This window comes from Ovis canadensis, chromosome 2 (assembly GCF_042477335.2).
Source record: "Ovis canadensis isolate MfBH-ARS-UI-01 breed Bighorn chromosome 2, ARS-UI_OviCan_v2, whole genome shotgun sequence".
NCBI lineage: Eukaryota > Metazoa > Chordata > Mammalia > Artiodactyla > Bovidae > Ovis > Ovis canadensis.
Genome location: NC_091246.1, coordinates 183573016 through 183587908, shown reverse-complemented (window position 1 = coordinate 183587908; position 14893 = coordinate 183573016). Strand labels below are relative to the sequence as shown.

Here is a 14893-nt window from a genome sequence, read left to right as displayed (position 1 = left end):
GTGTATAGATGACAACACCAGAGAACCAGCCACAAGAGAGTGAAACAAGGATTGTGGGTAATGTTCTAAGCATAGGGCTTGGTGAAAAAGAGACACTCAATGGATGGGAATGAATATTACTATCTTCAGTCATTTTTAACCAGAAGGAACCACATGGTTCTGTTTCCATGAGTCTACCTTCATGCCACGTGGGATTTATATTTCAGGCTGCCAGATGCAAAGCTTCCCCTCTGAAGTTTGTTGCTTGTCCATATAAATGGACAAACTCAGTGCAGCCATGATAGAAGCTTCCATGGCCAAGCTATTACTCTGTAATATCTCTGAAATGCCATTTGTAATATTTGGAAATGCAGAAATATTATCATCCTGGGAAGTATTAACAATTTAAATTATGTAAAATCACTCCTCCCTATTCCTCATCCATAGTCATTACTATCCATGCAGTTTCCAGTTCAGAACCAATCTGTTACTAGTCAACTGAACATTATCTATCAACATTGCTATTGAGAACTTTTATACTTCCCCCTCATGTTTGTTTTGATGATCAGCAGCTCACTCTTTCTACAATTAAGCCTACACATATCAGCGTGCTATTCAAAATGTGACATTTGACTCAAATGGTCTTCCACTCAAAAAGCTGTGAAAATCTGATCAACTTTCTGAGATATTTTAATTTGTAATATGAAAGTCATTCCCTCTACATTAAATTGCCAAACTTTTTCAAATTTTCTCAGTGGGGAAAATTAGTAATAGTCTTGAAATAAGACAGATAGTTATCAAGGACTTTAATGGATTGGCAGCTACAGTACTGGTGCCCTACTGGTTTTAATTTTAGAGAAAGGAAAATTCTAGCTGCACTGTACTCCATAGAAAATTTATTTGAACCTCTAAACTTTGTGGCTAACCAGTGATATGTTCATAAATATGGTGGTGGCAAACTAATTCAAGTTCAATACATTTCCTGAAAAAGTTAGTCAAAGTGAAGTGTACAAATAGAGACCAGTGGTAGTTCAGATCATGCAAAACTAGCATAAATCATTGAAATTAATTACATCTTTCCCAACAACTCTTGAAATTTATTTTCCTATGGTCTTCTTAAATGACAGTGAAAATTTATTTGTTACTATCAAGAAGATAACCTTGATGGGGGCAAGAAGCAGGTTAGATTGCTATATGTCCTCTAATATTCATTGTCTTTTTCTTCCAGAGTTACGAGACCCTCCATTTATTTTAAGTTTTTTGTTCTGGACCTATGTCCTCCTGCCTGGATTAACGTTTCTTCTCCTGTGTGACTAAGTACCAGCCAATGCAATGCTACCCAAAGAATGGGTCAAGCGATGGGAAGTATTCTTAAAGAGATGGACCATATCCTTCCTCATCGCTCTTCCTTCCTGTGGGTTGGAAAGTGGACATAAAGGATGGTTTTTTAATAGTCATCTTGAGCCAGAAAGTGGCCTTGGGAATGGAGACCATATGAAGCAGAGAATGAAACAGGAGGAGGCTGAGGCTGTACTATCAGCCTGAACCACCTCCCCGTGCCCTGTCATGTGTGACAGAAAGAAACTTCTGTTCTTATTCAAATAAATTACTGTAATTTGAGTTCCTTTCCCTCCCATATGAACCTAGTCCTACTGGTGCTAACAAGTAGGGAAATCCAGTCTTGGATTTAAAAATAACTGTGATCTAGCTAATGAAACTGTATAATCCATGTATGGACAACCACCACTGACCATATTGTGCGTGCATGCTCAGTTGCACAGTTGTGTCCAACTCTTTGGGACCCCGTGGACTGCAGCCCGCCAGGCTCCTCTGTCTGTGGGCTCTTCCAGGCAAGCATACCGGAGTGGTTGCCATTTCCTACTCTAGTGGGTCTTCCTGACCCAGGGATCGAAATTGTGTCTGTGTCTCCTGCATGAGCAGGGCGGATTCTTTACTGCTGTTCCATCTGAGAAGCCCCTAACCAAATCACATTAGGACTTTAATACAATAAAGTATTGAACAGATTATGGAGTTCTTTCCTTTCAGATGAGATAATAGGCTCATGTTCTTATTTTCCAGGTAACTGAGGTACTTGATTCAAGAATCTGTGAGACCCTCCCTATCACTTGAAGAACCACAGATACAGATATATCAACATCAGGTCAGGTCTTCTCTCTTCTACTGGGTAAAAGAGATGCTGTATTTGTCGCCCTTCATTGCAGTCTGGTGTAAAGATTCCTCAACAATGATAACTGTAAATCATTTGACTCTTTTATCCCTTCTATTTCTACCAGACTCCAGACCAGACACATTACTATCATGGATTAGGTGCTTTATGGTTGGACAGTCAGAACTTACAAGAACTAGTTCTGTGTGCTACAGAGGTAAAAATGGCCATTGTACCAGGAGGTTCAAATCTTCTCTATTTGGCTCAGCATGGCCTTGTCTTACTTCTTCACTTTCAGGCAGGCCATTATGCAAAGTAGGGTTTTATACACAGCAAAATAACTCATTTCCTCGCTACACTGCTTCTTGTGCTCTTCACTGTCTGAAGTCAGGTTAATTCCTGTCCTTTCTTCCTCACCCTATAATTTGCTCAAATCAGTGTGTGCCTGAAATGTTAGCTCCCCAGAGTTCCTCTTAACTACAGGTAGAATTTTTCTTGAGTCCCTGTTATAATGCAAATACATCATCTGAAAAAAAATAGCTGTTTAATCTAACTTACTGACATGCGTAAGTTTACCAGATTAGACAGCTAAAGTTTATATGGACACAAGGAATAAGAAAGCAAGACACCTTGGGGAAATGGAAATAAAGTGATGTATGGTCTGTTAAGTAAGTCAAAGTGGGTACTTACTGAGCATCCACAATCCTCCTGCTAGTATATTAGCTGCTGTAAGACTATTTGGGGAGTGATGAAGAAGGACAACAGGAGAGCTCTTGGAGGCAATTACTGAGTTGGGCAGGACAGCACCAAGGCAACTTTATAGAGCTAAACAAAGAAAACTTGATCCTCAAGATCCTCAGAACTAGATCACGTCCCTTGTCACACTCTCCTCTGGTAGTGGGAGACAGAAGGGGTCCTTTAGAAGAGACTAGGAGTATACATAGCCGATAAAGGAGAGTAAACAAATTGTGTTCCACAATGAGGCACTGGAACATTTGCCCACTGTGCTACTGGACAAATTGTTCTCTGTAACTCTGTAACAGGGAAGAACAAATCTGACTCCATATTAGGTCTGTTCATTTTCCCAAGCTTAGTCATGCTGGCTCTGCACCTTCTATAAAAGCACAGTTACCTATACCTTGAAATATATAGAATAGCCTATTCTCACGACTCTGACCTTTCAGGGTCCATTCATACAGAGATAGAAAGTTGCAGAGCAGAGAATAATATTTGTCTTGTTGGAGGTTTAACAGGAATATTGTGATCTGACCTATGTGGACAGCTGCAAGAACAAAGCTGGTCTCGGTCTTCTTGATTCCGAGACCAAGGAGTCTTCAACAACTAACCACAGCCCTCCCTCTCCTGGCCTTTAAAAGTGCTTTGCTGAATACCATCCAGGAGTTTGGGGTCTTATTAGGCACAAGAAACCCATCTCCTTGCAGGGCCCTGCAATAAACCTTTCTCTGCTCCAAACTCAGATGTTTTGCCTTGTCGGCCTCACTGTGTGTTGAGCATGCAAACTTCCACTCCGTAACAACTCTTTTAGATTTAAGGAAATACCACACATCTTTCACTTCACAAGAGCTTACCATGAAGCCTTGTTTTCTTGGTTATCACTAATTCTGCTTCGCTTCTTCCTCAAATTCCTCAAAAGACATCTCTTCCTCTTTAAAGGAATTTCCAAATCCTCTGTCTCCTCTTAGATTATTTTTGATGCTATCATTAGCTGATGTTTTTAATATCAGGTAATGCTATTTGAATTCCTACTGATCATTTAATCTTATTGGATAATTAGTGTAATACACTGGGTGAATCAATTAAACAGCAAGAAAGAACAACTGGTGTTTGTGATCATTCATGTTAATACTTCTATTAGGCTAGTATGGTCATTTGCTTGTTGCTTATTAACATGTAAGTCTGATATTTATTAGGGTGATTTTAAAGAAAAAAAATCTAGTTGTATTACTTCATTCATGAATCTTGAATTTCAATATAGAACAAGTTAACAATATCTTGTTTTGTAATCAACTCATACCATTTTGATTAAACTGATATGATTACCCTTAACCACAGAAATATAAACATTCAGTTTCACAGATTTTCTGATTGTTGTTCTTTGTCAAAGATATTAGCAGCTGTTTGGTTTTAAGACCATATTTAGATTTGCTCAGTTGCTGAGAAAATTGGAAATATACGATGGTTGTAAGTATTGGGAAGATATGTGATAACACAGCTTAGACAAAATGAAGAACTTTGGGATTTTCGGGTGCTAAAATATTTTTTCAGTCATTTTTGTGCAATAAAGATAAATAACCACTTGATTTATAGAATGTCACTCGGTCTTGAAATGGATGAACTTTTTAAAAGGCCTGTGGTAATATTATTGATTGTCTTATTGATTGTCTAACTCAGAGAACATTTTCACCCCTCTTCTCTCTGCTATCTCATGCAACAGGGGCTGGGAAGCAACATACTGACCTTCCCAGCTTCCTGGACACCTAAGATTGGCTTTATGATCAGGTTCTCATTGATGACATGTAATATTAGGTCTACAGTGGGGAGGATTCTGAAAAATTTTTAATTTTCCTTACACTTTATGTCTTGAATATAGGTGGGATACCTAGAGTGGTAGGAATCAATTTTCAACCAGAAGTGACAAGGATGAGGACAAAAAAATCCAAATAAACAGGGCTTTAGATAGCATTGCTGAGCTGCTGCTCCTCTTTTATGTTTGCCTTCCTTCAGACTTTTAATTACATAAGATGATTCAGTGACTTTATTACTTAAGTCATGGCTAGTCAGTTTTGTTGTTACTTGCTGCCAATAGCAGCTTGTTCAGATAGATCGCCACTAGTTTGAGGAGACGAGTCTACAATTATGTGAAGACCAAGTCATTCCTCTGTCAGAAACAGAGTTCAAATTTTCTTCCAGGAGAGTATTCTAAACCAGCACTTTTCAGAAGAATTTTGTGTGATGATGGACATGTTCATACAGGCCATACAAAATATGTGGCCACTGAACACTTGAAAAGTGGCTAATGCAACTGAAAAATTCAGTTGAGGGGCTGAATTTTTAATTTTATGTAGTTTAAATAAATTTGAGTCTCAACTACATTTGACTACTGGCTATCATGTCAAACAGTATAGATCTAAAGGATTGCTAGTCTCTAGAAAGTACCCAGATAACTATAGCTCTCTCGAACAAAATGCAGCCTCTAACTTTATATATGTTACTGTAAAAGCCCAAGAACACTTCATTATAGAAAAATGATGACTCAGTGGGGCTTTACACAGTGCCAGTTTTGAAGGTTGTTGAATAATATTTAACTTGCATATTAGCTAACTATGTAGAACTGATACTAATTTAAGCATTTTACATTGACAACTGTACTAAAGGATGTCTTTCTGGAATAAAAATATTCAGATTCCACTCATTCTGTTGTTTGTTAAGACTTCTATATTCCCAATTACACCAGAAAAGAGTAACAATGGTGTGCCAATCTTATTAAACTTTGGGGGTACAATAAATCTCTGAGATAAACTGTAAATTGTAGCTGGAAGAAGACAGCTGGGTAAGCTAGAAAAACAGCTGCAGAACATACCAACATGGAGCCAGGAGTGATGAGACACTGAGAGTTGGCAGCTAAAAGTACTCCAGGGAAAGAACAGGAAGAGGCACAGTGAATACTGATGATAACAGAAACCGACATCTGTGGGGCTGTCCTAGCCCAGAGTACAATAATTGGTACTGTCTATACACCCAAATGTGATTTGAAAAAATGACTCTTCGTGCTTTGAAGTTTTTTGTAAAACTAAATTAGCATGCTTACATTCACAGCTATTTCTAGAGCCCAAAGAACAATTAATTTTGCAAACGCCCAAGGTGGCCTAGAGCTGTTATCACATCTTCTATTTCCTGACAAGGATCACGGTCATAGACAGCTATTCTATTACCAGTTACCTCCTGGCTGATGGAAACAGGCTGAGAAAATCCCTCTGTATTAGAAACCTGAGTCCTTTCAATGTAGGCTCATGCAAAATTCTAGGACAGAGCTGACAAGCCAAATATGTCTCTGAGACAGGACTACCCATAATCAGGGTTCTAATAGAAATGTAAAGAAAATGAGTGAGTTGGAGATTTTGGCAAGCTGTAAATACTTAATCTGGGGCTTCCCATGTGGTTCAGTGGTAAAGAGTCCACCTGCCAACACAGGAGACACAGGTTTGATCCCTGGGTCAGGAAGATCCCCTGGAGAAAGAAATGGCAACCCAGTCTAGTATTCTAGCCTGGAAAATCCCATGGACAGAGGAGCCTGGTGGGCTACAGTCCATAGGGTCACAAAGAGTAGACATGACTGAGTAGCTAAACAACAACAGTATCTATTTAGTTCTCTGGGTAAAACATATTCAATTAAAAAAAGTGTTCAATATAAGAAAGTTACTACTCCACATTTCAAGCCAGTAGAAACTGGATCAATTCAAAGTTGATTTTCTCCTCAGAAATTTTTTACATCAGTATCATTTTCATTGTATATTGACAAGGTCTCACCTTAGTTTCCATTTGTAAACACCTATGTTTTCTTCATAGGCTGTGCTTTGACCCATTTATTTTATGGTAGTTTCCAATATTTAAGATAAAGATAACCAATAATCAGAAGTTAAAATCCTATCCTGGTATAAGCGGGCATGAGACATGTTCTTTAAGAACATGCCCTCTCTGAAATAAGGTTGCATGTAGAAAATGTCAGTTAAAGACGTATGGAGCCATGAATTTTTACCTATGGTATGGCTCTGAAATGCAGAATCTGCAACTGTATCTTCTTCATCCTCTTGCAGGTGTTCATTTGCCTCTCTTATCTGCAGAAACAAGGAAATACTATGAGTTCTTGTGTGTTATATTAAATTGATTTTGTAATCCTCAGAATATTGGTGCATTATATAACAAACATGGGTATGTATGTGTCTGAGTATATGTTCATATATACACATATATTTTCTTTAGTTCATTTTACCCTACTCTACTGCTTGGCTTTATTACAAGTTTTAATTATAACAGCATATTTTCAGAAATATAACCCCAGCTCTTACAGGGCATCTGATTCTGCAAAGATTTTCGAGATAACAGCTTTAGGTTCTTCTTCTTTTTTTTTTTTTAATAGTTAATAAAGTCAGTAACAGAGCTATTAGGAAAAATTGAGTCTAAGGAAACATAATTCTTCCAGGGACAGTGACTACCCCACAAGTTATTTTAATGAGAATAAAGAAATACACTTAGATCTTTTGACCTTTTCCTAGAATATAACTCTAAGAAAATATTATTTTGTTGTTGCTCTTTCCAGAATGAAATGTAAGGTGACTATGATGCGTGCTCAGTGAACTAGGATGGTGATACATTTATTTAGATTTTTTTCACATCAAAAACACCCTCCTTATATTTCAGCTGGGATATTCAGAGGAGTACCAGATGGCACTTGAGTAAGAATCTAATACAATCACAGTATTTCACAAATGACAATTTTGAAATCCAGCTACTTTCTTTAAAGATACCATAAATGCCAACACTGGAACTAAAACTCATGCCCCGTACATCCCAGTCTAGTAGCAGTAGTAATAAAAACAGCCAATGCTTAACTACTATGCATCAGGAGCTGTTTAAGCTCCTCACACCTATTCTCTCATAACCCTCACAATGCTAAGAGGTTAAGTGCTATTGTTAGCTTCGTTTTGGAGATAAGGGCCCTGAAGAAACAGAAAAGATAAGCAGTTGTCCAGGTGGTGAAACCCAGATTCAAACACAGCAAATCTGGTTTCAGATTTGTGTTCATTTGGTAAAATTTTGTTATTCTCCAATTTCCACTGAACAATGTCAGTGTAAACTTGGCCAAAGGGTCAAGATAGCCATGGTCCTTGGCAGAATGATCCTGAATATCTCTTTGAAAGTGCATTCCAGCCACCCAGTGATACTAACGTGAACTGTGCAATGAATGTAGTGGTGGTTCACTAGAGGTTGTCAGTGAATTTCTTCAGGGGTTCAAGTTGAAGGCTGAGAAACCATTATTTTATACTTACAATATAGAAAGTCATATACTTGTAAACTGATCTTGAGCTAGACTTAGATTTCTACTTTTTATCTCTTACTTTTCATAATTAATGGAATAAGAACAATTATTTACATTTCATGACTGTGGTTCCAATAACAGAAGTAACTGGTGCATGATCCATACATACTAATAGCCAGAAGATGGCACACTCAAGGGGGTTTGTCAATGGCTATCTGAACCCTCACAAGAGTGTGCTAAGGGCTGAGTATCCAGAGGCCATGCTTCATCTCTTTCTCTGCACTGTTTTGTTAGCACATCTGGAGGAAGGGAGTTAGGGAGTAAGGGAACGATCAACCAGCTCTGTTTCTAGTATTTATGGAAGGCAGAGAGGAACATCTCTGTGAGCACCAACAAGACTATATTACTTATTTGCCTTCCAAAGTTCACCTAGCTCAGTGACCTCTTGTAACAAAGCTGCCAAGAAACCCAAAAGGAGGGAGATCCAAACACCTTCATTTCCATTAAGAATTCAACAGGAAATTTCTATCCTCATTTATAGAAATATCAAGGAAGTCTATTTATATTTTCAAACCATTCCAACACTTATGACAGGATGTTCCATATTTTCCCACACCTGTTATGTAAAATAGTATTTCCTTTGGGTTTTTCTAAACCAACCAATTTTAAACTTGAATGGGGTGCTGCAAGGTGGATGAGTCAACATCTCCGTCAGTCTGTGAAATACCGAACAAAAGAATCCAGTAATTAGAACAAGGTTATCATCTTGGGAGTTAAAGCAAAAGAGGCTTAGAGAAGGTTGGTGATCTCTTTAAGGTTATAGAAGAATTTCAGTTTTAAGAATGGGCACTTTTGACCCCTATTCATTGCTGTAATTTAATTTTTTCAGAGTGTACCATATGGCCACATTCATCCTTTCCAGAACTTCCCAAGAACTACTGTATCTTTCTTAGTGTCTAGCAATTAGGTAGGCAGTATTTCAAATACACAAAAACCATATTTTCATTTAAGAGTAGCAAAAAATTCTCTGTGTGTGTGTGTGTGTATAAGTGCCCCGTTTCTCTTCCCAGTGTCTTCTGTGGAACTTCACCACCACTTCTGTTTAAGTATCATATTTAAGAAGGAAAATAAAGCCATCTTGAGTTCCTACCTGTTAGCTCCTTGTCAGAACTTTGCTATGGAATTAAGTGCTTAACAGCAAATGCTAAATGCGGCCTCTTGGGTATTTATCAGAGGAACTGGGCTTGTAGTCAGGCCTCTAGTTCCTTCAGCTCCTCTGGGCTAACGATCCATGAGGAGCAGATGACCCATGAGGAGCAAATGACCTATGAGGGCAAATTTTGAATTGGAAGGGGATGGATGAAGAATCAACAAAGGAATGGAAAATAGGATAGTGTCTTAGAATGGCACACTTGTCGGCTCTAATTATCCATACAAATAGATTTCAATACAAAGTGGTGAGTAATTAAAAAAATCCATTTGCCTATGGAAATGAGGGGCATAATTTATTTTGGCAGCAGATTCCCCTTGCTAATTATATTTTTCATAGGCTGAAATTAAAATTAATTTTCACTCTTGATCACACAGGGGCTGGATGCTGGCAAAAGGTTGTGGAACTTCCAGGGGGCAAAGGGCTGCCAGCTTAAGAGGAAGAATTTGTCAAAGTGAATTCTTCACATGGCAAAGGACTTCACAGATGGGAATAGTCACAAAACCAAAAAGTCGGATTCAGCAAACAATGGTGTTTAGAGATTTATAATTTCTTCAGCCATTGCTCTACCAGAAACAGATACAAATCAAAGTCAGTAATGTCCCACTTGGTAGGAAGTATTAATGGCAAGTGATTCATAGACAACAAGTGTGGACTTTTTTCTTTTGGCCACACAATGGGGCATGTTGGATCTTAGTTTCCCAACCAGGGAGAGAATCCATACCCCCTGCATTGGAAGCACCAAGTCTTAACCACTGGACCAGCAGGGAAGTTCCAAATGTGGGCTAATTTGGTTTCAGTTTGCTGTCAGTATTTTGGGCATTTTTTAATGGTGCATGTACCTTCAACTCTTGCCCATCTTTTGAGCTCCGCAGTTGTAGTCAAGAGCTTACTAAATACCAGTTTCTAAAAAAAATACCAGTATCTAACAAGTAACTATTAAATGTCACTGTGCCCATTATATTCTATTAACCTCTCCCATTAGAAAAGGCTGGGAGGAATGAGTTACAATGGACACAGAAGGAAACAGGGAGAAAATAATTCACTGCTGACAAATATCTACATAATTGCAAAATAAAACCCAGTATTTGGGGGACATCCTTCATTTAGAATTCTGTGTATATTTCTTCTTTGAATCATCCTAACACGAATTGCTTTCCCAGAAAACAACATTTTGATGTTAAAGCTCATTGAAAAGGAAAAGAACATAATGAACCTCTGTGAGATGAGAGAAGTGATCTTTAGAGGGAAAACTCCTGGAAGGCATTACCTTTAGAAAAGTCAGTCATTTAGAAAGCTTTGCAGGAGGAGGGCAAAATAGGCATGCTTCTTATTAACATCCAAATAGTATTTAGAACAGAAGTGTTCAATTAAAGATGTTGAAATTCTAAAATTTTGCAGAACTTAATAAGATGATAACAATTTGTGTAATTATTATACTATTTTATACTACTTCATCACCACAACTCTAACGGGATTGAATTTGATACTTTATTATTGGCATATGTGATTTTTTTCAGCCTATGTGATACTAGGTGAAGAGAATACTCACAATTTAAATTAAAATACCCATATTAAAATGGCCTTCTCTTTCCAGGTATATGATCTTGTTAATTTTGTTGGTGATTTTTATTTTGTCCAGTGACAGTGAAACAGGATCTGTTCCTTTGAGACTTCTCATTTCAGAAAATTATCTAAATTCATAGAAAGCAAGGATCTACAAGCTATAGAAAGGAGAAAGTATTTCTTTCTGACTTGTTTACTTAATACTGCTGCAATCTTTTCCGGGGATGCCTTTTTCCCCTCTTATAATGATTTTGCATAATTTAAGTAAAAGTACAAAGTAATATGGCCCTTGTCAAAATTACACAAAAATTAGAGCTAAGTGGGCTGTAAATCATGGCATAAATGGGGACATAAGCCTCTAATTAAGGCTCTGAAAACAGAAAAAGATTTAATTCGGTAAAGTGTTAATGGGATTTTTACACATATTTTAGAAAGCATCTAGCAATCTTGAAAATGGATATGCAGTCACCAATGAATTAAACAGAGGTGTGCTACATACAGGGACTTGTTATATTACAGAAATAATTTTTCTATTATATTACCATAGATTAAAATAAAGGCATCCCAGGTGGAGCAGTGGTAAAGAACCTGCCTGCCAATGCGGATTGGCAGCACAAGAGATGCAGGTTTGATCCCTGGATCAAGAAGATCCCCTGGAGAAGGAAATGGTAAGCCACTCCAGTATTCTTGCCTAGAAAATACCATGGCTGGAGCAGCCTGGTGGGCTGCTGTCCATGGGGTTGCAAACAGTCAGTTACAACTGAGCGACTGAACATACGGACACAGATTAAAATAATGAAAAAGCCTTAGGACTCTCGTGATTAAATATAGTCTTAGTTTGTAAAGGGCAAGGATGATGGTATATTATGGCATAAAAATTATATTTTTGGCTGCATCTCACATTATTCAGAATCTTAGTTCCTGACCAGGGATCGAACCCATATCCTAAGCAGTGGAAGCACAGAGTCTTAACCCCTGGAACTCCAGGGAAGTTCTTGGTATGATTTTTGAAGAGTGATTTTATTCAGGGAAAAAGTATGCTATTGTTTTCACCCAAAATAACTACTGTGAGAATTTTTTGCAACACACTTGCAACGTAAGAAGCAGATAGCATATTTACCTTGAGCCCTAGTAGAGGAAAATTCCCTTAAACTCTTGATTTTAAAAGGTTAATGAGCATTCACATCAGTGTGCTCTGGTATTATAATTTTCTTATTTTGCATCTAATTTCCTTTCCATATAGGCTGATAACATATAATAAATAGGTTTTCACTGCTATTCCTTTAATAGTCCCAAAGGGGATTATGGCCATTGTCCTTTCTAGAATTAGTAATTTTAGTCCAATCCATGTTGATGATCATAGAGATGAAAAAAATTGCATTTTACATCTGAAGAAATGACTAGCGTGTCAACTATCTAGGTTAATAATATTTCTCTATATTGAAAGCTTCCCAGCATGTCTTAATTTCCTCTTGCAGCGAACTAGAAAATTAGCCTGTGAGACCCAGGTTCAATCCTTGGGACGAGAAAATCCCCTGAAGGGAATGGCTACCCACTACAGTATTCTTGCCTGGAAAATTCCATGGACAGAGGAACCTGGAGGACTACAGTGCACGGGGTCGTAAAGAATCAGACATGACGGAGTGACTAACAGCTGATGGATTATGTATACTTGGAGTGGTTAGGGAATCTTTGTTCTCAGAAAACAATAAACGTGTTTCTTGCAGATATTCTGGGAAGATGAAATGAAACTTGTTACTACATTGTAAAAGACTGAAAATGAGAGAAGAAAAGCAAGGCAAATTACTTTCCCATTAGGAAGTAATAGGAAAGTAAAAATGAAATTGTAAAAGCCAAACAGAGTTGTTGTTGTTGTTTTTTTCCTCCTTTTTGGTATTTTTGTACAGTGAAGATATACCCCAAGCTGTCAGAACCATCTTAAATGGGGCATAGTTAAACTGAGTGCCTCTGATAAGGGGCTTTGCCAGGCTATCAAAGTTTTAGATCAGCTGGATTGAATTTCCAGCATATTGCACATTTCCACACATTTATTCTCTCTCTTTCTTTCAGTGACACTACAAGGGCAGCCTTAGATACACTTCTAATTTGAGATTTTATAATGCAAGGGACATCTATGTTTTCAAGAAAGGGTGATATCATGGAAGCCAAGAGCAAGAGTAAGGGAAAGAAAAAAAAACTTTTACAAAGAACATAGTCTGCATACCATTTCAGAGTCTGAAAAAACAAAAAAAGATCTTGTAGCTTTTTAGAGTAGAGAGCTGTTTAAAAAAAAAAAAAAGGCATTTAAGTGTACATTTGTTTCAAATTAAAGTGAAACTTTAAGGAGCCCTAGAGTTTAATTATTATTAACTAATAATTAATAATAATGCCAATCATGATTACTACTAAAATCTCCTCTATTCTTGAACCACTCCAGAAAAACATGACTAATTCCTTCATTTTTCAGGTTTTCCTGAAAAAGGAAAGAAAAAAGGTAGTACGTAGTATATTTTATAATCTTTTATTATGAGTACACAAATATATGGATATGGTAATTCTGCAGAGATTTTTTTTTGTTGTTCGAGTGCTTTAAAGTTTACATAGAGACACAATGAATATCACAAGATCAATGATGTAAGAACAGAAAGAATGTAAGGAGAGGAAGTTCAATTTAAGATAATTTTAAAACAAAAATATTTGAAACTAGCATATCCCGGGGAAATGCCTTTTATTCATTTTTTAAAAGGAAATTACCCCCTGAGTTCTGAACCTCATAATTAAAAACCAAAACGATAGGGAGTTAAGTTCCAAAAACAATACCTTGAATCTTAACTCCTTCTATCTTAGGTAGGATTAATCAGTATATACAACTTAAGGAAAAAAGGGGAAATGCTTAAATCAAATCATCAAAATAGCCAATATTCTCTTAAACTGTTCTGCACTTTTATTTTTTCTAATCATTTTCATTCCCTTCTGCGTTGCTGGAAATGATGGAAATAATCACCATAACAAATTCCCAGCACAAGGGTACAACATGAAGGTGAACACCCACTGTGTTCTGCCTGCACTGTGATCACACCAAGGTTCTGAAAAGAGAGCTACAAAAGCAGCAGCATGGCTGGAGGGAGCGGGGACCCTTCCAATCTAGCTGCCATCATTCTGTTACAGTGTCTCCATGACTTCTCTCTCTCTTCTCTTTGGCTTTACCTTTCTCTTTCCTGGTCATCCCTTGCCTGTATTTTCATCAGTAAAAAGTAGACAGAACCCAACTAGCCCATATAGGGACCTAACACTTTATAACCAGGATGGTGAAGTACTTACCGGGGAGCCTTTCGGTTTTTCCATATCTGCTTTGGTTTTGATGTTTTTCTTGTGGTTTCCTTGAGTGCTGAGAGAGCTGCTGGTGAGACAGGAGCCCTGGGGGCTGCCCTTTAGCACACTCCTACAGGAGAGATTATTTGATCCACTTTCCGCCTGTTGAGCTGCTTTCTTATCAACTCTGCAGGTAGAAAGTGATTCCTCTGATCAATTACATTGCTCTTCTTCAATCACTCTATTTATCCCAATCCTTTAATGTTTAAAGTAACCTCCATATATCTCCTTGTCTTTAAACCTTTGAGTGGTAAGTGCGTCTCACTAGCCTTGGTCAAATCTGCATCTGCTATTCCAGCAGTGTGTCAATTTAGATTTGATATACAATAATTTGTTTTTATTTTTATGATTGCTTGTGAGATGAGGTGGGGTATAAAATAAAAACCTGTGAGGAGTGATTGCTAAATATATTTCTTCTTTTCTCCATTTTAACTTATTTTACATTGGTGTATAGCCGATTAACAATGTTATCATAGTTGCAGGTACACAGCAGAGCAACTCAGATATACATATACATGTGGCGCCCTGGATGAGAGTGGAG

At 37.5% G+C, this 14893-nt stretch overlaps 1 protein-coding gene across 9 annotated transcripts in view; it reads right to left on the bottom strand.

The window, feature by feature from the left end:
* NCKAP5 (NCK associated protein 5) overlaps nucleotides 1-14893 on the bottom strand; it is a 1138328-nt gene that overhangs the window by 116783 nt on the left and 1006652 nt on the right. For all 9 annotated transcript variants that reach the window (XM_069577706.1, XM_069577709.1, XM_069577704.1 and 6 more), the window contains 2 exons: nucleotides 14302-14479; nucleotides 6924-7002 (listed from right to left, as the gene is read on the bottom strand). In XM_069577706.1, coding sequence (XP_069433807.1) covers nucleotides 6924-7002; nucleotides 14302-14479 — 257 coding nt within the window. The remainder of the gene's footprint in view (nucleotides 1-6923; nucleotides 7003-14301; nucleotides 14480-14893) is intronic.